The sequence below is a fragment of the Grammomys surdaster genome, unplaced genomic scaffold, assembly GCF_004785775.1.
Source record: "Grammomys surdaster isolate TR1022 unplaced genomic scaffold, NIH_TR_1.0 316877, whole genome shotgun sequence".
Classification (NCBI taxonomy): domain Eukaryota; kingdom Metazoa; phylum Chordata; class Mammalia; order Rodentia; family Muridae; genus Grammomys; species Grammomys surdaster.
This window is the reverse complement of record NW_021626679.1, coordinates 2,822-27,315: the sequence shown is the minus strand read 5'-3', so window position 1 is coordinate 27,315 and position 24,494 is coordinate 2,822. Positions and strand designations below refer to the sequence as shown.

The 24,494-nt window shown below is 43.8% G+C and overlaps 1 protein-coding gene and 1 non-coding gene across 2 annotated transcripts; one reads left to right on the top strand and one right to left on the bottom strand.

Moving 5' to 3' along the window:
* Window positions 1-3,020: 3,020 nt before the first annotated feature.
* Window positions 3,021-24,126, bottom strand: LOC114616331 (enoyl-CoA hydratase, mitochondrial-like). Its single transcript, XM_028761824.1, has 7 exons — window positions 23,981-24,126; window positions 19,904-20,156; window positions 17,922-18,169; window positions 10,665-10,768; window positions 8,009-8,175; window positions 6,159-6,270; window positions 3,021-3,136 (listed from the first exon to the last, which is right to left on the bottom strand). Exons 1-7 carry the CDS (start codon window positions 24,124-24,126, stop codon window positions 3,021-3,023), a joined length of 1,146 nt encoding a protein of 381 aa, XP_028617657.1.
* LOC114616332 lies at window positions 6,786-6,891 on the top strand. The gene has a single exon (XR_003710620.1). It is a non-coding gene; the product is annotated as a U6 spliceosomal RNA (small nuclear RNA).
* Window positions 24,127-24,494: the final 368 nt, after the last annotated feature.

Below are 24,494 nucleotides of genomic sequence, written 5' to 3'. Positions count from 1 at the left end.
CTCTCTCTCTCTCTCTCTCTCTCTCTCTCTCTCTCTCTCTCTCTCTCTCTGTGTGTGTGTGTGTGTGTGTGTGTGTGTTTATAAAATTCATGTCCTCAAAAGATCAGTGAGGATCCAGCGTGGTAAAAACTAATTGTCCACCAGCTAAAGAAACTATGGTTCAGTCACACTACAGAACACTTTTCAGTAATGGAGAGGAGTCAGTTGTTACTATACCAGACAGCACGGACGACTCGTAAAACCATGCTAAGTGAAAGCCTTACAGAGTCCAACTCTACATGGATATGAAATTCTAAAACCAGAAAACTACTGTGTCTTAAAGTTGGCAAGTCTCAGCTGAATGGCATCTCCCAGAAGGAGCCAGTACTTTTTGAGATGAAATGTATATCTTCCACTACTCTCTGGTGGTAATCACACACCTGTAAACTATTACCGACACTCACCAAACGCTACACTTAAAATGAATGAATTCCACTGTTCATAAACTAAACATCAAGGAAGCTTAAGGAAGTTCAGGGAATGTTTAAACTATTCTTCATCTGGATTATTACTTAAATGGAAAATTGTAAATAAAGTCAATTATGATCTACATAATGAAGAAATTCATGAAGTTGAACATATTAAAAATTCAAAATATTTGGGAAAGCTAACATAACCTAAGCTAAAAAAAGAAAGAAAGAAAGAAAGAGAGAAAGAAAGAAAGAAAGAAAGAAAGAAAGAAAGAAAGGGCTGGTGACATCTGTCACACATATGTAAAGCCCAGAGTTTGGCTCCCAGTGAGCCTCCCCACACAACCAACTAGCAAGCAAACAAACAGAAAACCATGCCACAATAAAAGCAAAAACCACACAGTAAGTTTTGTAAACAATTTTTTCATTTACCATTATCTCCTTACGGCTTTTGTAACTACTTTTACTGATTCTAACTAGTCATAAGTACAAAATAATGTAAATTTTTGTGGTTTTGTTTTCTTCTTGGAATTAGAATCAAGCCTGTGGTTTCGCTCTCCAAGTACTTATTGTTAGCTTCCCTTCTAGGATCCGCTCCACAGTTACCTGGCAAAAGCCAGGTAATGCCTGGTTTTTACCCTCTCTGCCTTTTCTCCCTCTCTCCCCTTGCCCCTCCCCCTCTCTCCATGTTTTCCTGGCCCACCTCTCCCTTACCTTCTTCCTCCCCCGCCCCCCGCCCCCCACCCCGTGTCTGCCTTTCTCTACTCCCTTCTCAACTCCCCTTCCCATCCCCTAAATAAACTCTATTCTACACTATACCCATCGTGTGGCTGGTCCCGCAGGGGGAGGGGATGCCGCAGCATGGACCGACCGAGGCACCCCTCTCACCTCACCATACCGTGCTTCTGCTCTTCTCTTTTTAATATAAAACACAACACTTATCACTCAGGCAGAGCCTCACTGCTGAAACATTTGTACACCACAATCAAGTTTACCCACCCCATCCACTCTTCTCAACAAAGTTTTAAAGCAGTCTCAAAGAACTGCCCCTAGCCAGAACTGTAGGCAACTTCAGTTTTAAAGCAGACAATGGCTCAACATTGGGGTGCCACCAAGTGGACAAACTATAATGTTGCTGAGACTAGCCATCGTTTTGTTTTATAAGCGTCGGAATTTAACGTTTAGAATCAACTTTAAAAGCCGAAATCAATAAACACCCTAGACCACAGACCTTGGTCCTTATCCTCTTTTTGAAGTACTAAACTCTCAAAGCAGAATTCAGGGAAACCAGGGAAGGACAGAACTTCCCATAGGAAGCCAGGCTGCTATGAACAGAAATCAGTAGCGTGAACCTGAGGCCGATTCCAAGAATGGCCTGGGGCGCTCTCTCTGCAAGCAAATTGTGCAAATCGGTGCCCACAAGCCAGGTCAGTGCCCACGAGCCAAGCAGCCCTCCCTGGAGCACAGGGACACAGACAGCAGCCTGGGAGGCAGTGAGCCACGGAGAGGCAGAGTGCCTCAGGGAGGGCGCCTCCACGCGGACAGGACTTGCTGACTCCTGGTTAGAAGGCAGCAATACCTCATCAGGATCAATACCTCATCGGTGTAGTGTGAGTGCCACTGTCACACTGAAACTTCAACTAGTCGGGCCATAAAAAAAAGATTTCAAAAAATGGTCCCTGCCAGGGGCATGCCTTGGAGTGACCCCGAGCCTTCTAGTCACATAGTGGAGACTAGCACACATGCTAGTCTCCACTCACGATCCTCGTGAGTATTTTCATAGGCAGTTTTTAGCTTCTCCCTGCTCAGTTAGAGGCTGCAGCCTCCATAGACTTTCCCGCAGAAGTTATCAAACCGTTTGGCTTCTGCTGTGATTTTCTCACAGGGAGGCTAGTGGGACCAGAACTCTGGCTTTGCACTCAGCTACGGTTGCTTTAAAGGCATAGCTTGAAGTAAAAAGGAAGCAACCGAACAACAACAACAAAAAAAAAAATCAGTGAAACATCTATCAGTAGGTGGTACTAAAAGCATGCTTGAAGAAACACTGCTGGTCTGCAAGCTCGGCAAGGGCGGAAGTCATTTGCCCAAGACAGAAGCTCCAGAGATCTTGCTGCCTCTGAGAGCCATGCAGGTCCCACCGCTACATGTTTGTTCCTTTGTTTCAACTTTAATTCTACCTTTCAAGCAGAAAATTTACTCATAGGGTATAAAATCCCCAGAGTGCGGCAGAATAAACTATAAACTTTGAGCTTCAGCAAACGTCCAGTTCCACTCCAGAGTCATTACACTGCCTGTGAATGCTTCCGGCATACGCAGCAGTTATGTGTGCCCACTCTCAGCATGCTTACCTTCTCTCCCATCCCCACCCCCTTGTTTTTTTACACCATCGGCAAAACACCCACTTAAAATAGCACTGTTTTCATTAGCTGATACAATATAGCATGGAGTTTATGGCAGATTATCACAGCGCTGAGGCTTGGCTACATTCTACTACACGGATGCCCATCAGCTACTAAGGAGTTCCTTACTAGATGCACATTTAGCTTATTCCTAATCTTGCACTATTTTCTATTATTGTTTACCTATAATCTTCTGAGCAAATCTGATGGCTTCTTCAATGGCATCTGACTTCACAACTGCATCCAGAATTCCAAGCTTGAGTGCCACATCTGTGGAAATATATCTTCCTGGAGCAAAAGGAAATAAAACAAATAACAGTGTGAGGACACACTAGGGCATTGCTCTGTCTAGTGAGGAAGGCTGCCATTCCTGAAGATACCAACTGGTAGGTGAAATGCCTAAGACCAACCTGAGTGCTGTACTTGGTGATTTGTTTGTTGAGACAGGGTGTCACTATGTAGCTCTGGCTGCCCAGGAACTCCACACATAGACCAGGCTGGTCTCAAACTCAGAGATCCTCTTGTCTCTGACTCCTAAGTGCTGGGATTAAAGGTGTGCACCACCATGCCCAGGCTGGACTGTTGTGGTTGAATTCAAACAGTAGCTCTAATTCTTACTATTAGAGAAACCATGCGGAACTGTGCAAGGACTCCGATTTTACCTCTGATAAATGGAGGTAATTATGTTTACCATACTAATTCTGAGTACTCGGTAAAAGACGAGTGGTGTCTTTAGATCCTTATAGAGCTCTATAACCCTGTGTGTCTCTATAGAAGTGTGAGAAATGGCTGGGCTTGGGACTGCAGTAGAAGAGGTAAGCAACAGTATGGCAGGGATCTCTACATTGTACCTACTGCAAACTGGGAACTGTACTGATAAAGGAAACAGACAGTCCACAAACACAAACCTAGAGGGCTGAACAGGGGAACCCACATTGATTAAGCTGGCATCCTACACAGTACAGTGAGAATCACATAGGAGAAATCAGACTGAGTTTTATCCCTTTCTGGTCACCAAGCACTGTGACTCTGACCTAGCTTATAGACTGGGCAAGCTTTGCAACCCTGCTTCCTATGGAGGCTTTGGAGGAAGCAGACGCCATTAAACAACTGCTCCTTCAGTGCCCTGGCAGGAAAGTGAAGCCAAGCTTGGTGGAATCATGGTTCTTCAGCCACTGCTTCCCCAACAGCCTTCCGAACCTCCTCATCCGGTGAGTGGCGTCAGACGTCCTCCGTATAAAGACACTGGGGTGAGCATAAGTAAACCTGCTTAGGCAGGGCAAAAAGACCAAGGCATGGAAAATGAAATCTGGGCACTACACAGAGCTCTGGGGCAACACGGTGGGGAATGTAAGCAGTCCATGGAGGGGCTGGCTGTTGACAAGCTCTTGAATCTCACAGAAAGAATATCTGGGCTGTATTTCCGGTTAATAATGCCTTTACAAAAGCCCAGTTCTGATCCAAACTACTAACAAGTAAACATAAGAAGGCTCTGCATGCTCAACCTGAAGCCTCAGCCAGGCTGAAACGCATTCTTTCCTGGGCCACACGCAGTGTAGACCAGACCTCTGTCTAGCAGGCTGTAAGCCAACAGTGCTGTAAGCTGAGCCGGAGGGAGACCCAGAGTGACCGAGAGCACCTCCTGCACATTTGACACTGCCTTGTTTCTTTCCAAATTTTTTCAAGATTTTTTCTAAAGCTTAAATTTTCAATGTCTTCATAGAATGTCTCTGAGCTATCATTTTAGGGCCAACCCCCAAGCAGATCACAACATCTACTCAAGAAGACAGGCATGTGACTCCTGTGCCAGCGTCTCCCCTGTTCACAGGGCCTTTGCTTCACAGGTCAAAACCTGTCCATCTCAAGAGTTTCTGCTGCTTTTCTCGTGATGCTAGAATGGCAGCAGCCCATGAATCAATGCTGTAGGCAGACAGTGGCATCCTGTGAACAGTGCTGCGGGCAAAGCCCGAGCCAAGTTCCCTTAGCTTCTCTTTGTTTAAGAAGTCATTTTTCTTCCTGATTTTCTCTAGGGCACTCTTGGCTTCCTGATGAATTTCCTCACTGGCTTAATTCTGTAAACCTTAGGGTTTGAAAACTCAGAACCCACCACTCCTATTCCCTCACATACTCTATGCTTATTTCTATTTTGTCTTTTGCTGAATAACCTGTCTCATGTGCATTAAATTTCTGTAGAACTCTGAAGTCCAAGCATTCTCTGAAGAAATCGAAATCACTTCAAATACTTATTCTTTAAATCATACTCGTCATTAATCAATTGGTAACCTGATTGTTTGAGTGAATCTGGATTCAGTATATCTAGCTTTTCTAACTGTCCTTCCGCACACCTCATTTAAGAGGACAAAGCTATTTTTAATTCATGTAGACTGTTGGTTTTTATGTTGGCCCATGCGCATATTGCTTTCTGTCAGTCTTTTTTTAATCAGAGCATATAGATCTCTAATATTAGTTCTTAAAAAATCACCCATTTATATTCTTAGAAATTAAAGAGCTACTATTTACATAGGTTTTATCTGTCAGTGTTTACTGTACTGGAAATTAAGACTGGGAACCTTAGAAAGGTTTCTGAATGAGATAAACTTAAAATGATGAGAAACTCCTTACACGTTAACACTACCTTTTGCTAAAATAACAGAATTCAAACCTTTGCTGTGTTAACTGCTCACTCACTATCATGTCACCTGCAAGTGGGAGCCTCATCTTAATCTTACTTAGAAAACAGCAGTAGCAAGCTGGAGCTAACAAATAGGGAACTCGAAGAAGGGTCTAAGTACAGTACATAAAGTACAGTACATACTCTACATCATCCTTTGGTAGGCACTGCTACTGTGCCCACGATGAAAGGGAAGATGGCCCACAAGCTCACGATTAATCACACTTGCTTGGAATAAATACCTGGTTTATGCCAAGGGACAAACCCAGGTTTCACACATACTGGACAAGCACTCTACCATAAGCTATACCCATGGCCCCAGACAGTAAACCTTCTAAACCAGGTCTGACTATTATGTTTCCTATATGAACATGTAGTCTATAGACAAAAAGATAAACTGTGATATGACCCCAAGTCGATGAGCCCTTGGTTCATCTCACATGGGTTCCTCATGGAAATATTTGGAAAGTGCTTAGGAAAATTATTGTTTCTGTTTTCCAGATGATAAAATTTGGAGCCGGAGAAGCTAAAGTAGCCTCCTTAGAGCCCACATGGGCAGGAAGTGACCAAGACAAGATTTTCTAGATGCTGGCCTAGTTCTACATGTTGATCCAAACCACAGCCGGGGTTTCCACTGACCTGAGGTAATTAAGTCAAGGGCAACAGGAACTCCAACGACCCTGGGGAGAAGCTGGGTTCCTCTTGCACCAGGAAGAAGCCCCAGCGTGACTTCTGGAAGGCCAACACGAGCCTACAAAACATAAAGGCAGAAAGACCACCATAAGGAGACAGTACAATGAGATGTTAAGCAAGTGTGTTCATGGCATCCTACCCATAAGAAACAGTTTCACTGAAATCTGCAACAGTGTCGAGAGGCAGTGTCTGCTGTCCCCTTTAACTGGTGTCTTTTCACACACCCTTGCTTGGGCACACTTTCCCCTTTGACTCCATAATGACACCCACAGATAACAAAGTAGCCTCTGCAGCTCTCAGGGTTCCTGCAAGCATCAGAATGTGAAGACAAAATCCAGAGGAGTGGAAGGCATGATACAGAGTGTCTCCCATCTCCACACGACAAAGAATATTCACAACTTAACAATAAAAGGACAACCGACTAATAATGGGCTGATTATCTGAATAAACAACACCCCAAAGAGGGCACACAAGTGGGAGATGATGCTCAGAATCATTAGCATTGGGGGATGTGAATGTAAGCCACGATGAAACCCATGTGATGCCTGCCAAATGACTGTAATAGAAAGGCAGGTGCCCGGCTGGGCAGCACAGACACTCGAACTGGAACAATACAGAGATGATTGGCATGGGAGCTGCCAAAGATGGCACGCACATTCATGAAGTGTTTCATAGTTTTCAACAGAGAAGGGACCATCATGGTACAAGTAATTCTCAGGGGGAAACAGTAAAAGTGGGGGGATTTTTAGTTAGGAAAGGGAAAGGTGATTAAAAAAAAACAGAAGAGAGAAGAGGATAAACTGTCAAGATGTTTGAAAGAGTCATAAAGTACCAAATTATTATCTATCTACCTAAGATTACATATAACACATCTGAATCTGTATCTACGTATACATATATGTTTTAAATGGCATTTTCCCATCAGGGCTGACAATGCTACCCACAAGAGTCATAGTTTACTTAACAAAAAACCTGACACCAGGCATGAGAAGTCCCTGTTTGAGCTGTTAGTCATGATGGCTCCAGAGGCTCCCAACATACTGTAGTATCTTGTTTGCCTTTGGCTGTCTCCCAGAGATGGATGAGAAGTCCCTGTTGCTGGGACATTATGCACTTCAGAAACAGGGTCCCAGAGGCTGTGGAGCTGGAATTGATCTGAAAGCTTGTACACAGGCTTCCAAAGGAGGGAAGCAATCAACCATCTAAGCCAGCTATGTTGCTCATGAACCAAAACAAGCATCATGAGTGCTGTAGCAGCATCCATACCTTCATGGTAAACAGCAGCTCTCAAATTGGACGTAAGACCCGCTCAACCGAAGGGAAATCATCCCTGGAAATGGAAATCTAGCCAGCTACATGGCTAGTGAGACTATGAGCCTTGTCACTAACACAAGGGATCTTGGAGGGGAACCTACAACCACTACTTTACTGAAAGCATAATCACTAACTACATAGTAAATATTTGCCCTAATCCCCACAGATGAGTGTAGTCCTCACCCCTCATCGAGGAAGCATCCCTTTGTAACAACTGAAGACCATCCTAGAAAATCACAACCGATCAAAATGCAGAGTTGTGGAGTCCAGTCCCAGTGGAAGATCTACCAGACAACTCTGGAACCTAAGGCCCAGGGAACACTGTGAAGGGGCAGGGACCAACCGAGCACCCGCTCTCAAGATGCACAGGACTGTCAGCAGTAAATCAACTGTCAGCAGCCATCAGCCCCAGGCATAGGCCACACTTAGAGCTGGCACTGAAGACAAGGCCCACCCTAACTGCACCCCTGGCAGCCTCTTACCTTTGCGTCGGCAATCCGATAGTGACAGCCCAAGGCCAGCTCTAGTCCTCCTCCAAGAGCCACACCTTGGATGGCGGCCACCACCGGCTTCTGGTATCTCTGTATTTCATCTACCAAGCTTCCCAATGAAAGGCCCTGGGAAGATTGAAAGCCATGGATATCAGCACCTAAAGACACAGAGACAAAGGGAAGTGGTTCAGAAAGACTGAGCCTTGGTCACTAACACAAGAAAACCCAGCCAGTCTTAGAACTCAGATGCCTTGGGGCTGAGAGGTGCTTTGTTCTTGGGCCCTAAGTAGAAGGAAATGAGAGAAAAATCCAACCTTTCCAGTGAACCACGTAACCGTCCATATTCTGTGTTCCCATTTTGTAGAGAGAAGCCCTAAGTTTGGGGAAATTTAAAAGCTCAGAAAAAGAACTAGGTCCATTACTAAGTCTATCATTTTGAGAATCAGTGCCTCTTGCTGTTCACTAACCTATTTTAGGAGAATGTCATCCTTTCTTCGCTAAGAACACAAACCATTACATTGTAAGACACCAGAGTAAAAGGCAAACTACCTACAAGTTATGTTGGTAACCAGCTTAGTATTAATAGATTTTCTAAAAGCATTTTAAAAATGATTTATTTATTTTTGTTTTATAGGTATGGGGATTTTGTCTGCGTGCTATGTCTGAGCACATTCCTGCAGAGCCTGTGGAGGCCAGAAGAGGGCGCTAGATCTCCTAGAACTGGAGTTACAGATGGAGGTGAGTGGCCAGGTCACCTCAGTGTAAGCGGGAATCCAACCTTGCTGGGTCCTCTGCAAGAGCAGCCAGTGCTCTTAACCACTGAGCCATTTCTTCAGCCCCTGATAGATTTCTTATGAGTAAGAAGATTAACATGGCTTGTCTTTCTGGATTATAAAAATGATGGGGGAATTATAAAAATGACAAATTTGTACAACAGCCACCACGAAGGACCACCTAGAGACCACCACACAGAGATAAGACTTTGGTGAGAGCTTAGTCCTCCCATGCACATGCAAACAGACTTACGCTCTGCACGTGCAAGTTACTTTTTTTTGTCTCAATACCTATCTTGACTAACCTGAAGTTGAGTATGCATTTCTAACAAGGAGAACACACTGTAAAGCCTTTGTGTGTGTCTTTATGTGACAGAATAGGTAATTCTATAGTGTCTCCATAGGGCATCATGTATTCCTTGACAGCAGTAAGCTTGGTATAAATTTAAAGATGAACTATTTCAGGGCTGTCAGTGTAGCGGCTCAGAGCGTCAGCATGGCATGCAAAAGGCCCTGGTTTAGTCTCCAGGACTGCAAAACGGTTGAACTAAAAAGTAATTTTGTGTTCAACTTTTACCTGCTTCACCCCTTTCCCCTCTTCATCCCCATCATGTGACTACACCAGGCTATGAGCCGCACGGCCCCACACCCCATGTCCTTTAGGGTTCCTATCAACTGGCTTACATAGTATGATTGTCTGAATTACCAGTAAGAAATTTAAAGTTCTGAGTTAGTAACTGGTTGGTTGAGACATAGCAATTAAATTAAATATAGTATATAATAGCTTATGAAAACTTGTTACAGTAGCCTCAGGACACTGATTAGAGAAGATTCCAGGCCTCATCTCTCTCCTTCCTACAATCTTCTGGTAAAGTTGGAGAAGTATTTTTTAATTTGTAGGAGAGTTTGACTATGACGCCACCTGGGTCTAGAATTTATTTTGTGGGTTTTCTGATTACCAATTGATTATTTTATTTTATTTTATTTTATTTTATTTTATTTTATTTTATTTTATTTATGTCTGACTTATTAGAGTTGGTATGTAGCTCAGGCTGTGGGGAATTCATTGGACAGTTCAGGGATCCTCCATGTCCTGAGCTCACAGGCCTGTGCCAGCACACGCAGCTCTGAGTCCTTTTCTTTAATGCTTACACAACTGCTTGGGGTTCGCTTCTCTTTGAGTCACTTTCAGTAAATATATTTTTTCCTAATTCATATTTCTCACATCTTCGATGTTACCTGTTTGTTTTGTTTTTCAACTTTAAAAAAACGAAAAAAATTGTTGTTTGACAATTTCATACACCCTCAGCCTCTCTTTCATCTCGCCCACCCCTGCCAACACCTATTCTCCACAAAATCCCTTTCTCACATTCATGCCTTTGTGTTTTGCTTCCATTAGTTTAGCCAGAGCCATCTGCATTACCACAGGCTTGGAATTATCCATTGGAAGATGGTGGCTAGCTGCGAGTATACAATGGAAGACATGAGTACCCCTCTCCCAGCATCTACCAGCCGCCAATAGTTCAGCAGGGAGAGGTAGGGCCCAAGTGCCCCTCCCCCCATAACTGTCTAAGGATAGGATCAGTCTTGTGCAGGCCCAGTACCGGTGGCTGTAACGGCTGAGAGTGTGTGATTACAATGACTGTGTCATGTCGGATGTTATTTTGTGGCCCTTCTTCCCTTCCATCTCACTGTGTAACCTGAACTTGCCTAGAACTCATTATATAGCCCAGGCTAGCCTCAAACTCATGACTCTCCTCACTTAGCCTTCTAAGTGCTGAGGACAGGACTACTGCCCAGGGACAGCCGATGTACTGCTGGGTGAAGTCTGGGTATAGTTCTAGAGATAATGAGAGATCTAGACGCTCAGTCACCTGCACAGAAGTTGTGATTTGCTCCACAGATCACAATGCCTCTAACCGTGTGGTCCAATCCAGCTTTCTGGAGTCCATTCCTTACTTCCGTGATTACAGTTGGACTAAAAGAAAATAAAATTCCATAAAGCAAATTAGTTAAAATTAAATTTCTACCATATTATTTCTTAATTAACGAACCACTGAACAGTTATGGTGGATAAAAAAAAAAATACAGATTCTTACCACAGAATTTTCACTATTTGTTCAAGAAATAAAATGTCTACTATCAATTAGGAGCCAGGCTGATACAATGAATCCACTTTAAAAAGCAATATTATTTTCCTCCCTTGTGCTCTAATTTTGATCATGAAAAGTTAGTAACCAGTTCTAAAAGTATTATACATGATACCGTAAGTATAGAGTTACCTGACAGCTATTGCCAACCACCATGCAAAGCTACGGTCTGAGTGTGGCGGTAAATGTACAAAGAAGGCAGGCAGCACAGAAGTTTGGAAGGGACGAATTTTCCTTCAATTTCTCATGCTTGTAAAACAGAAAAGATAAAGGTGAGCCTGTCTATGACACATGGCAGGGCTGCTAGTTATTTCAAACATCCATTCTCCCTCTCCCTCTTCTAATGCCTGCTTCTTAGCTGGATTCATGGTGGCCCAAAACAAAGACTACATTTCCCATCATGCTTTGCAGTACAGTCGGCCCTAGGTACTAAGTTCTCTGATACATGCAACATTAAGGAAGATTTCTGGAAAACAGTGGACATGATTTCCTACTTTTCTTTCCTTCATACTCCTGGCAAGAATACATGGCTGGACGATAATATTCTTCTTGTACCAAGAGGTAGAAGATATGTACGGAGAACGGCAAGGCAGACACACTGGGGTTGTGGAGCAGCATCTACTCTGGACTGCAGTGAGAGAAGTTACTAGTCCTTCTTTAATTCACGGTCTTTGAAAGGTTTCTGTCTGTGGAAGCCAAATTCCACTCTAGTTAATTTAGGAGGGAAAGGCAAGGGCAAAGAAAGGTTGAGCAAGGCCCCCAGTAGATGCTTTACCCAGGTTCAATATATGAGGGGGTACAGAAAATACAGCCAGCCCATAGGAGGATAACTGTCCCAGAGGAACAGGAACTCGAGCCAAGGGGACATCCTCCAGGTCTGTCTCCATTCAAGAAGTAGGGAAGACGCAGTGATCCCATTCAGGAGAGTTTGTCACAAGAGAAAGAGAGAATTTGCCAAGTGGACTAGGATGATGAAGGACGGAACCTAGAAAATTATGGGCTGTCAGCTGCAAGGAAGACAGCAGCAAGTTCCAACAAGTTTTGCTTGGAATCCTATGTATTCTGGGCAGAATCTTCCTTCTGGTGTGGAAAAACCAAACAGTTACCGAAGAGGTGCTATGGTTAACAAGTCAAAGATCCTCAGACTACAGTAGATACCTGCCCTTATGAGTGATAATTACCTTTCACCCAGTTACTTTTTACCTACACACAATTAAACAAAACCTCCCACTCCTGACTTATTAATAGGAAATGGAATAAACAGAATCTGAGCCATTACAAAATACCGAGAAGTCCAAAAGGCTGAGGAGTTGTCCTTCAGTATCTGGGTAGAATGGCTTCCGGGAAACCATGCCCCCAGCCTAACAAAACCCCTCACACATTAAGTCTGGCAGATAAAATACTGCAGCACTCTCACACTCGCCATACAAATCTTCATTCCCAAACTACTTATGATAAACCATCAAATATGCACACCACACAGCTCGAAGCGCACTGTTTAGGGAATAATGACAAAAGCAAAAGGCCACATCCTCGTTGGGAACTCAGCTGTTGTGGACAGAACACTATCTTCTCTCTGTGGGTAAATGGTAGTTATGGACCCCACAGCCAAACTGTCTTCATCTGGATTTTCCTCTCCTGGAAGCCACTGAGGAGAAGGCTAGGAATTCACATGGCAACCATCCTCTCCTCTTTTATACACATTTTTGGTCATTTTGAAAACTCATAAACAGAAAAGAAGAAACATGACTACAAATAACAGGCTGACTGGGCCGGATGAGGGATACCTAAGTGTCTCTCTCAGGCAGGAGAATGGATGCTAGGAAAACATGTGTGACCCATGGTCTGCTTTACTACATGAGCCCTTCCCACCTTTGGAATTATTAAAACAAAAACAAACTAAAACAAAACAAGCAGGAACAATCTAGAGTTTATTAAATCAAATTTGTGTAATTTTCAAAAAGAAATTAACAAATAAGAAAATAAAAGACTCCAAACAGATGAGGTTAGGTTTTGAGTTCAAGAAGCATTATTTTCAGCTGTGCTTTTGTGTATGTGTGTCTGTAGCTCAGGTAAAATGCAGTCTCTTACACAGGGCGGCTGTTCTAGAAATGGGAAGGGTGGTGCTCAGGGAAAGCTGTAGGAATACCTTCTTCAGAGACCCTAGACTGTGACCGAAAAAAAATTGGATAAGACAAATTGACGAATTTGACAAATTAAGACAAATTTGGTTAAGGATTTATAATAGTTTTGGGGAGAGAGAAGAAGAATTATTCAAACAGTAGCTCAGTGGGCAGTCATGGTGGCTCTCACCTTTAATCTCAGCACTTGGGATGCAAAACTAGTGGGTCTCTGTGGGCTCAAGGCTGGCCAGGGCTACATACTGTGGCCTTGTCTTTAAGAAAAGAAAAGGAAAAGGAAAAAAAAGAGAAAAGAAGAAAAAGAGAAAAGACTCAATAAGCTAGAAAGATAACTTCCCATTACAAAATTAAAATAAAAACAAAACATTAAAATAGAGGAAAAACTGAGAACATATTCACTTGGTGAACAAACTGCCCCTTGGTAAATTGGTGAGAACCACCTTAAAACAAAACAAGGAAGTCCTTCAGGAACAAAGGAGCCGCTTTCCCTTTGCATGACAACTACCTTTTCCCTAGATATTTTATATCTTTTAACCTATTGCTTTTGATTGCTTAATTAGAAATGAAATCTGATCAGGAAAACAGATCTTGAACCGAGCCACATTACAAGACACATGCGACGGCTGTGGGCACCCTTCTACGACCACTCTAGACTATGAAAATCCCCACCTGTGGAGGCCTGTGACAGAGGCGAGGATCAGCGCGTGAAGCCTATGGCCCTGGACTACTCAGATTTCTCAGAAGGTTTCCTAGGAAAAGTGATTGTACAGAAAGAGATGGAAAGCCTCTGTGTCTATCAGGCCTCAAGCACCCTGTGTGTAGTTACATTTTTTTAAACAAATCTGTTTTGGCTGAATGACAGATAGGAGACCCAGGGATTTGGAACATCACTGTATTTTCCTTCTGAGTAAAGAATGGCAGCCAGTGGTGGCTAACATCTGTAATCCCAGCACTTGGATGCTTGAGGTAAGAGGATTGTCACAAGTTCAAGGCCAGCCTGCATTACAAGGTGAAATCTTGTTTCAAAAAACCAAAGCAAACAACACCAACAAACCTTCAGACAATAATGAAAGATTGGCCTCAACTAAAATCACCTCACTCGGTGGCATGAGGAGAGACTGGCTTTTTCCATCCCAGCCACACATCCCTTTTCATGGATGGTTTTGGTAACATTGAAAACTAGAAGCTCAAAAACTAGAAATAAAGAGAAAGGATGGCTGCTCTAGGGAACACACACACACACACACCCCTCTGTAATCCACTGTTTCCAGGACCAGGCCTGGTCACCAACTATGTGCTAAACCTACACTTGGCCAACACCCATCCAAACTCAAGCAAACGTATCTAGCTAAACTCAATGAGGAACTCAAACTGTTTCTCCGGTAAAACTCCAGATTACCCCAGTAAGCACCTTTATAAGTGTTTTCTTTCTCCTGATTAGGGTACTTTTCACCCTTGAAATAAACACCCTTGCTTTTGACTGGTTAATTAGCAACTGTATCGTGACACAGCTTGAGAACTGTACATAATACTTACAAATCCACAGAGCATATGCATGTCCCTCTGCATCTGTGGGAAATAGGCTTCCCCAAGGCACCTAAATCCTCATATAGTGAAGTCCCTAATAGGAAATGAGATAGTACTCCAATGTACACACATCATCTTGAGACAACTTAAAATAGCCCATAACCTGGAAACACTATGTAAATATGTGTTAGACTTCACTACTCAAAAACTATTTGCAAGGGAAAAATAATCTATGTGTTCCTTAGGGAACCTTCCATGGTGGATGTGACCAGTTCCTCACCCAGGGTTGGCTGAATGGCAGCCATGAAAGCCAGAGGGATGGCTATTTGTCCTCCTGGATTACGTATGACCCCAACTGAGGCAAAACAACTTCTGTGGACACCATTAGGGTGGGGTATTGGTTCTTCCCATTTTACCTAGCCTCTCTTCTTTAGGTTTGTAGTAATTTGGAGGAAAGTTCATAAATCGGAAAATCTGTAAAAGGAAAATAGCTGTGTTTGGTTTTCTCTAAGGTTAAGGGGAGAAAGGTAACTAGGGGAAAGGTAATTCTGAGCCACAGGGTCAAGCGTCTCCTGTGTTGCCTGAGGAATGCTCCAGCTTTAAAGATTCAGGTGATTCAGGAGGAACCATAGGAGGGGAGGAAAGACCCCAGCAGCCAGGACAAGTGTGTCATCATCTCCACACTGCCCGGAAGAGAGGACACAGCAAGGAGACGAGTGCCCACTGTGTGGGGGCCACAGAGAGAGGAGACATTTCCTGAGTGCCCATGTGTCCTTCAGCTTCTTTGACCACTACTGGATTTTCATTTTCAACCATTGTTTATTTTTTAAACCTTAGCTTTATCAAATTAAGCCTCATCTAAAAACAATCAGTATTTTTTTTTTTCAAAAACAGAAACGTAAGAAAATATGCCAAAGAAACCTCTAGGGGTAAGTTTGGTTAAAAAAAAAAGTTTTCAGTTATGAGAGTGTGTCTTCAGTTCTAACATAAAACATAAGGTTTCTTACTATGTGAATTACAGAAGAAAAAAAGCCGTGGTCATTGTTTTCAGAGGCCAGAGCTCTTCTACACTGCACACTTAGACACGGGCTAACACACATGTGGGCTAACACACATGTGAAGACAGGCAAGTGTGGCTAATCTAGCATTGAATGGGCCTGAACTATTTCTTTGGAAAAACCCCAAATCATTTCAATTAGCTTATCTCACCTAGCTAGGAAGATGTAATTTCAAACAAACAATCAAAAATAGAAAAAGGCTGAGGAGCGAGGGAGGGAGGGAGGGAGGGAAGAAGGGAGGGAGGGAGGGAGGGAGGAGAGAAAAGCATTTTCTTAAGTGGGTTATCTGTACTTTTAGTGAATTAGCTGTCAAGGGACAAAACTCCCTGATCTTTACCCACAGGGAGAAAGATCCTCAAAGAACCAACTTATAGAAAGAGCATTTGGCTAAGACTAGCAACTAAGAGTCCAAACCTCAGGGGATACAGCCGGCTGGCGCTTGCCCTTGTGTACGGTGGTTGCCATCCCCCAGTCTCTTCTCCCTTTAACCTGGAGAAAAGCAAAGAGAACCTCTCCCTTTCCACTGGCTACTTGGAAACCCAATCTGATCGTGAAATAGATTTAAAAGCATTACATAATACTTAGAAGTCCAAAACTCACATGCATTTGCTCCTCATCACATGTATGTGTGGGAGACTGGTTCTAAGACTTTCCATCCCTCCCAGAATTCCAAATTCCTCATAATGTTCAAGTCTCTAATGCAAAAGCCTCATTCTACATATAAAATATATTAATTTCTAGACTGTTTATAATATCCCAGGAAATGGAAATGCTTGTTAATAGTTTTTATACAAGAAAAAAAAAGAGGTGCGTGGATGCATGCGTGTGTGCATGTGAGCGTGCATGTGTGCGACACTTATTTATTCTGCTGTTGTGCAGCTATTGCCTTGGGATTGAAGCATTCCCTCCTGAAGGAAGCGAAGGGCTAAGACTGGGGGACCTAAAGAGACTGACAGGGCTCTGGAAGCTAAACACTGATGTTTACAATGCTCAAGAAGCTCAGAAACTTGCAAGATTCATAAGACCCCTCCCCAAGGATACAGGAGCAGAAGCAATTGTGAGGAGGGCGCTCCCCATGAGTCATCTTGTTGGGCTTTCCAGGGGTTCTGTTGTTTTGGAAGCAATTATATTCTGGTAACTAATCTCAATAAAGTCACTAATCTACTGAGCTAGGCTTGGGTGGAATTGTTTATTTGGCCTGTCACAGATGCCCTCTCTCAGGTGAATGGTTAGTTGCTCTCATCCGTTGTATAGGACTATTCTCCCAGCCAAACTGCTGCAAGTTTGACTCAGCCTGTTTGCCAAAGATCAATGCTGGGCTTGTTGATGGATGACTTTCATGGAAGGATGGGACCAGAACACGGTCTGACTATCCAGCCACCCCTCTTTGTCCTAATTGTACCCTCGGGCCTCTGGGAAGGACTGGAGGATAGAGGTGGGGAAGGATTGGAGGAGGGGGCTCTTAACAGCCATGGGGAGTCACGATCTTTGCTGTGGAGGGCCTTCCAATGTGGCAGCTCTAAAGTCACTCATGCTGGTGCCCCCTACCCCTGCACCACCCTGTTCTGAAAGTAAGCCTAAACCCATTGCATTGGTCCCCTGTAGAGTGAACAGGGCTGGAACAGCACCTAGGTTTGTCTTTTAAGCTGTAAGGTCTCACCTAGGAAAAGGGTTTTAGCAAGGTCTCACCAGTAAAATTATACAGTATCTATCACAATCCTGTCCATCACTTCTGCAATGTATGGGTGACTCCTCCGGAGGTTAATATAGAATTATACTCGATTTGCCGGTGATAGGGAGCGAACAGGGTAAATGAACATCATTTTTCAAAAAGACACCAGATCTGATTTTTAATAGTAATGTGCTAAGTGCATTGCACAGGAGGGCATTGCAGGTGAAGTAAACGAAACTTCAGCTTTTCAGAAAATACTGTTCAGTAGGCCTCCTCTAACAGGGAGAGTTGACACGCTCGGGAACCAAACTCTGCTCTTCTACGGGTCAGCTAAGTATAGCTTTTGACTTCATGGGGTTGCAAGCCGGCAGGAGGGTTGAAGGAAGGGGGTTCAAACAGACACTTGCTACACCAGCCTCACCTCTTTAGGTTCCTGACTCGCCAGAACCAGACGTGAGCGCGCGGTGAGGTCAAACAGCGGACGGACGGAAGGCTGGAGTCAGCTGCTCATTGGCCCATCCTTCCCGCTGAGACAAGCCCACCCAGACCTGCCACACCCGCTGTCCCACTAACACCGCGTTACCTGATGGAATTGACTGGCGGATTGCAGAGGCGAATCATCGCCAGGGAGTGGGGCAGCCTCAGATATTCAGCCATTTTCTCAAGGAATCCTGCGCCTCCGATGTCTGGGGCAGCCCCGGGCACCTTTTCTGGGCCGCCCTGAGAGGAGGGGCGCGCGCTGGGCCAATGGGAGCCGCTGCTACCTCCTCCTGCCTCTTGCAACTCTTGCTTCCTCCCGGGCTGCGCTCCAAGGAGGGTGATCCTCCTGTGCTAGCAAAAAGAATGTTCAAAGGCAAGCCGAGCTGCTTGGTCACACCACATGTTCACAAACCAGCCATTAACCAGAACACGAAGCCCGGCCTTCCCCGGACTGGGATTTTTCACAGTTCATCCACGAACTGCGCACATATTATGGGCTAGAAGTAGGTTGGAAACTGACAATAAACCATGCCTTGTCTCTTCCCTCTAAAAGCTCAGCCTGGGACATGGTCCTTCCAGCTGCGTATGCTTCTCATGATTGCCAAAGTCCACCAAGTAACCAGTGTGCAGGTTGACAAGTAAAACCGTACTTGTAAATCTTCGCTGATGTTTCACACGTTTTAACAATGTCTAAATATTATTTCCAGGTATGTTACTTCTTGAAATTAAGAAAGGGTCTGAGCCGGGCAGTGGTAGCGCACGCCTTTAATCCCAACACTTGGGAGGCAGAGGCAGGTAGATTTCTGAGTTCGAGGCCATCCTGGCCTACAGAGTGAGTTCCAGGACAGCCAGAACTACACAGAGAAACCTTGTCTCGAAATCCACCCACCTCCTCCCCTCAAAAAAAAAAAAAAAGGGAAAGAAAGAAAGAAAGAGAGAAAGAAAGAAAGAAGAAAAAGAAAGTGTCTGACTAGTAGAAAAATGCAGAGTCCCCGGAAGCCCCAGTACGGAGCATTGGTCAGAGTCATTCCAATAATCATAGCCCACATATCAAGGGCAGTCAGCCACTCAAAGTATGCCTTCAGATGGCAGCGATGACAACAGCCTATGAGGGGACAAGCAGCTACTTACAAGTGACAGGAATCCCTGTCTACTGCCTCTAAAACCATTCCTAGTCCCCCAGATTCTCCTGTGTTCTGTTAGTGGAAGTATTCACAGCCAGATCAGGCCTCACTTCCTATAAGAAGCATTACTTCAGCTTTGTCTCCCTTCAGATACTGGTGTGTAGGAGAAATCCCTTTGTCTCAGCATCCTAGGAACCTGAGCAGGTAGAGTTCAAGGTTGAATAGCACTGAGTGGCCTTGTTACACCCCACCCCCTTGGAGCAAGGGGTGATAATAAGTCCTCTTCGAAGCCATCTCCAGACACTTTAAAATCTCCATCTTGTAGGGAGTCGGTCACTGGCTGTTAGGTCTGCACTTTTATTTTAGTCGAGCACAGAACTTTCTGTGGTGTCTTCCACAGTGGGCTTTTGGTGCAAGCTTCTATGTAAATCCATTAAACTGCTTGGTTGTTTAGAGTTGGCACCTCAGTGGGAGCAGAGCCAGCAAAAGGCAGCTGAGGCATTTATTGGACAAAGTTCAAAGGGCAGTTCCTATCAGGTTCAGCTAATGCTGACACTGCCTGCTCCTCAACAACAGAGCCACCCACACTCCTATCAATGAGTCCCTCTGTAAGTGTCACACACTTGGAGAAATAGGGATACAGCTAGGTGGCAGCATATTGATTTTTCCTGATGGTATAAAATTGTCTACATGTATGGGTTCCAAATTTGCTGAGTTCATGGATGCCAATTAAATATGTTCTACCATGTTGCTGTGTGTAGACAGTCTTTTGATCATGGGTGTGACCTTCCTCATCCTTCTGTTCTTTTACTTAATTTGTCTTACAAATGTAGCCGTACTGTTGGCTACTTTCGTGGATTACCTACCATCCTTCTTCACCCCAATCCCTTCCAACCCAGTAATACTAGGTGAGTGAGGGAGAAAGTTAGAGGGAAAGGGGGCGTAGATCTCTTTAGAATACTTCCTGCTGATAAAGGGCATCAAATTCCTTGGGGGCAAGTCCAAGCTTTGTCATCAGGATATCCAATCTCTTCTTCTCATCTCTTTGCTCACAGCAGCAGGGGAGCAGCAGCCTCCACAAAGCAACAGGACCCAGCACCAGCAGCAGTGGGGCAGCAGCCTCCACAGCCTCTGGCTCTCTGGCACTTTTATACTCTCTCAAGAGTCCCCAGAATTCCAAATGTAAACTATTTTTAGCTGGCAGAGTCACACCCCTGCCAGAGCATGAGACAAATCACAGTCAGCCCCATGTCCCATACCTGGGATCAAAACAAAACATATTCACATACCAGACCTGGTATTAAAAAACAAAACAACACAAAATTCTCACCACACATACAGTACTACTTCACAGGATATCATTGTCTTGGGCAAGCACCCCACACCATCTGTATGGTGCCTCGTGGCTTAAGAACATGGCTTTCACTGTAGCAACTGCATCATCTTGCATCCTCAGTTCACACAGTACCTGAGGTTTGTTAATGCTTCAAAGAAATCATTGTAAGCACTGAAACCACTTCAGTGTCCACAGGGTAAATGTTGAACACTGTCACAAATACTGAATTTTTGCCTGCTGGACCATGCAGGTTTCTCCCTATGCAAAGAACAGGGGTGGCTATCTCTCCCCATCTTCAGATCCTTATCCACTGAAAAGCTCAATTTGTTTTCTGGCAAGCAAAGATTACTTGGGATAGTTTAAATTCAGTCTAATTGAAAGGAAGGAAAATATTCAAGAGTCACTAATGGCCATTCTCATTTTAACTTTGCATTATGTAAGTTTTAAAGCATGCACCAAAAGTAAGAATATCACAAAACAACAACATCAGTATGTGACCATTTTGTTCATTGTTATCATCTTGTGTTTTACACTAAGTCCACTCACAAAACCGTGGTGTTTTGGCATTGGCTCTGCTGAACATGGTGTTATGGTACTATGGTGGTTCAAGCCTTCAATCCCAGTACTCAGGAGGCAGAGGCAGGAGGATTGCCATGAGTTTGAGACCACCCTGGGCTATATAGATGAGGCCTCAAAACAAACAAACAAGTATGATGTAATGGCTTCCTCTCCATTCTCTCTAGATTCCTCTCTATTGTTTCATCTTTCCATTCTAAACTCACCACCGTACTTTAAAAAGAAATTTTAATAGGTAAAAGGGCAGGACACAAGAGGTGGAGAGAAAAGCCCAGAAATATTCCAGGAATTTATTTACTTTTTTACTCATTCAGCAAATGTTTAAGATCTATCAGCTTCCAAAGTCTTGGGGCACTCAAATGTAGGTAATAGGTTACGAGGTCAAAGGAGAGATGGGTGTGAGGAGCAGGAGCAGAGAAAAAGAGACAGACTGACTCTTTACCTCCTGACAGTGGCCACAGTGGTCAACTGTACTCATTTTCATATGACACAGAGTATCATGGTGTTTATTCATGAAAGGTTTTTTTTAAGAAGTGAGGTGATTTATTTAAAGTTACATGGCTGCTAACATGGATGCATTCTGAGGAACCGGATCACACAGCTGTGTAGCCTAACAAACTGAGATCTCCAGTGTAGACCAGCAGCTTGGAGTCCTATGAGGATTGGTGCTGTAGCTCAAGTCCAAAGGCAGATAGATACCTGGAGGCAGAACTGTGATTTCCTCAGGACACCCACCACAACCTTTTCCTTCTTAAGACCTTCAACCACTTGGACAAGGAGTTTTGTATGTTTTATTCAAAACGAACTAACTGGGGATAGAGAGATGGTTCATCAGTTAAGAGTACTGGCTGCTCTTCCAGAGGACCAGGGTTCGATGCCCAACACCTACACGGAAGCAGTCAACTGTCTGTAATTCCAATCTCAGAGGCTCTGAGTCCTTCTCTTGAACTTTTTAGGTATCAGGCTTGCACATGGTTCATGGGCATACATGCAGGGAAAACACCCACACGTAAAAATACATTTAAAAAAACCAACAGATGCAAATGTCATTTCCATTTAAGAAATTATTTTGCAGAAACACCTAAAATGTTTCATCAAATAAATAGCTTCTGTGACTTAATCAAGTTTACAAAGAAAATCAACTATCATAGAAGACAGGTGGTGAGATTTGGTTCTGTGCATAGGAAAAGAGAATTATCTGGGTTTTGTTTTAAATTTTTATTTTATTTTTAAAAAGGAAAATAAACTGTTGCTTTCTCCCTTGCTCAAGCATGACAATCAGACAGAAAGAGACGTTAGGAACCATAACATCTTCAAGATAAAATGTCCTCATTAAAATAGACAATGATAAGAGACACTGTTCCCTGGGCTTTAGGCAAAAAAGACCTGGCTCAGAGTCCCAACATTAGAACTATGGCCACCTATTCTAATATGCCATCCAAAGCAATGAGTGGAGTGAAGGGTCACAGAAAGTAGGTTTAATCAGTGCGGCATGCTGGGAAGACCTGATAAATGGGTTCGGTGACTGCAAGCCTGTCTTCCAGGAACTAACAGGAACACTACAGTTTTATGCAAGAGATATGAAGGCAGAAATAGGTTTGTGACTAGCTGACAGAACAGTTGATCTTGGTTGTGCCAGTGTTTGGTTATCTCAGCTCTGGTTCCACAGTAAGGTTGTAGAAAGTTGTCACTGTCATCACCTAAGTGGGACAATCTGGTTCCCATGAGTGTTCCCACTCTGGGGTACAACCTTGTCACCATAGATAATTGTGCTCATTGTAGACATGGAGGGTGATCTGTCCTGAGAGGTCACCTGCTCATGAGGATTCTTGCCAATCAGTCAGCCCTGTTGTTTCTAGAAGCTAAGGTAAATAGAGAAAAGAGTGGCTAAGACGAAGTTCAGGAGACAAATAAAGATCCTGAGAGGAACCTCCTTTCAACACACGGTTCACAGTCCCTGAGTCCCTTGTAGCTGCCTATGAGATCGATGTGAATCTTGATTGCTTGACATTTTTGAAAGTCTGGTTTTTAATGATTTAAATTTTGATGAAAACATTATCAGATTGAATTTCTAAAACTTAAGCTATGCTTTTTGGGGGAGCAGAGGGAAGTGTCATTGGTCGAATGATGGAACTAGATGTCCCTATAATTATGCTAACATTGAACTATCTTTCCATCAAGGGCTGCCTCCTTCCCGAGGTAGGAAACTTCCTTAAGCAAGTGTTCACTGTATGCTTTTTTCTCTAGTGTCCCTGTGCATCTTGTATGAATAAATGATTAATAAATGGAATTAAGGAGACACAAATTCTAAGATCACACTGGCTAACTTTGCATCTTGTAGCAAATTACTGAATCCCTATAGTCAAAAAATGCATCACAAATATCATTGTGTCTAAACCAGGCATGGTTGCGTATGCCTGTAAGATCTGTTAACACTAGGAGGAGAGCAGTCTGAGCTATACAGGGAGACCTTATCTCAGAAAAACAACAAAAGTCATTGTTCTAATAAAATATAGCACTGGAAACACTTCATCTAGTCTAGCTATATTATTCTGCAGGTCTATGGGTGGGGGGAGGTTATTCTGGGTTATTTGGAACACTGACCTATCACCCACATTTCAACACTACTACTAGCTTGCTTTGTCATCTTTCTAAACAAGTTGAGATGTTTCTTTGAACTACAAAACAGTAAATCAAACCCTGCCCTGTTAGTGGCAGTACATTCATAGCCTGCTAACATTCTAGAACTGCAAAAGTCTGTAATTTGTTCCTATTAACCAGTTAAAAACGAAGGCAGCTCCCTGCTTTTCAATATGAGGTTTGTGGACACACACACATCCCTCCTTATTGATGAGAATATCCACTTTTTAGGAACAGCTTAAGGTCCTGCAGTTGTAGTCGTGGTTCTTCCCTTTAAGCAAGGTAATTCAGCAAATGTTTTCAATCAAATTGACCTTCCAAAGGGGAAGGTACTCAGTATCATCTGCTAACCACTGAACAAAAGTAGTTCCAGTCTGCCATACACGTATGTGTTCCAGTGCGGAACAAGAAAGTATATCACATCATTAGGAGAAAAAAAAACCTGTTAATGTTCATTGCAGTATGTTGGAACGTTCTATGCATTACCTCAAGTAACACAACAGCCTCAGGTTGTGGGTACTAGTGTTTTTCACAGTTGGGTTAGGCTCACATAAGTAAAGTAGCTTGCGCTTGTAACACAACACCAACACCCTCAGAAGTGAAATTGGCTGCACGACATCCGGCAGAGACATCGGACTCGACAATCTCGTGAATTTCTCCAAACGCCCCGCTAATTTGGATTGGAACGGTGAGTTTAAGCACGGACGAGAGTCTGTAGAATAAAGGAACTGGGTCACGCAGCCCAGGACCCGCAAGTTTAAAATACGGAGCCCAAGGCCGAGCAGTGTGCCGGAAGTGACGTCATACGCGGAAGTTATGGAGGCGTAGGCGGCGCCTGCGCGTTGGGGCTGCGCTGGGGCGGGTGTCCAGCGCTGTAGGAGGAACGCGGTGGGAGGAAGGCTTGCGGGCGAGCGGACTCGGCTTCGGGCCGAGAACTTTGAAGAAGTAAGTGTTCCAGGAACCTGGTGGCGCTAGAGGGAGTTGGCGACTTGGCTTCTGG

What these genes read in the sequence shown, in the direction of transcription:
- LOC114616331 (XM_028761824.1), bottom strand. Translation starts at nt 24,126, where the DNA reads ATGTCTCTGCCGGATGTCGTGCAGCCAATTTCACTTCTGAGGGTGTTG. An exon ending in ATGCCCTTTATCAGCAGGAA is followed by an intron (nt 18,170 to 19,903) that starts GTATTCTAAAGA and finishes TCTTTTTGCTAG; the next exon opens with CACAGGAGGATCACCCTCCT. An exon ending in AAATCACAACTTCTGTGCAG is followed by an intron (nt 8,176 to 10,664) that starts GTGACTGAGCGT and finishes CTGTGTCTTTAG; the next exon opens with GTGCTGATATCCATGGCTTT.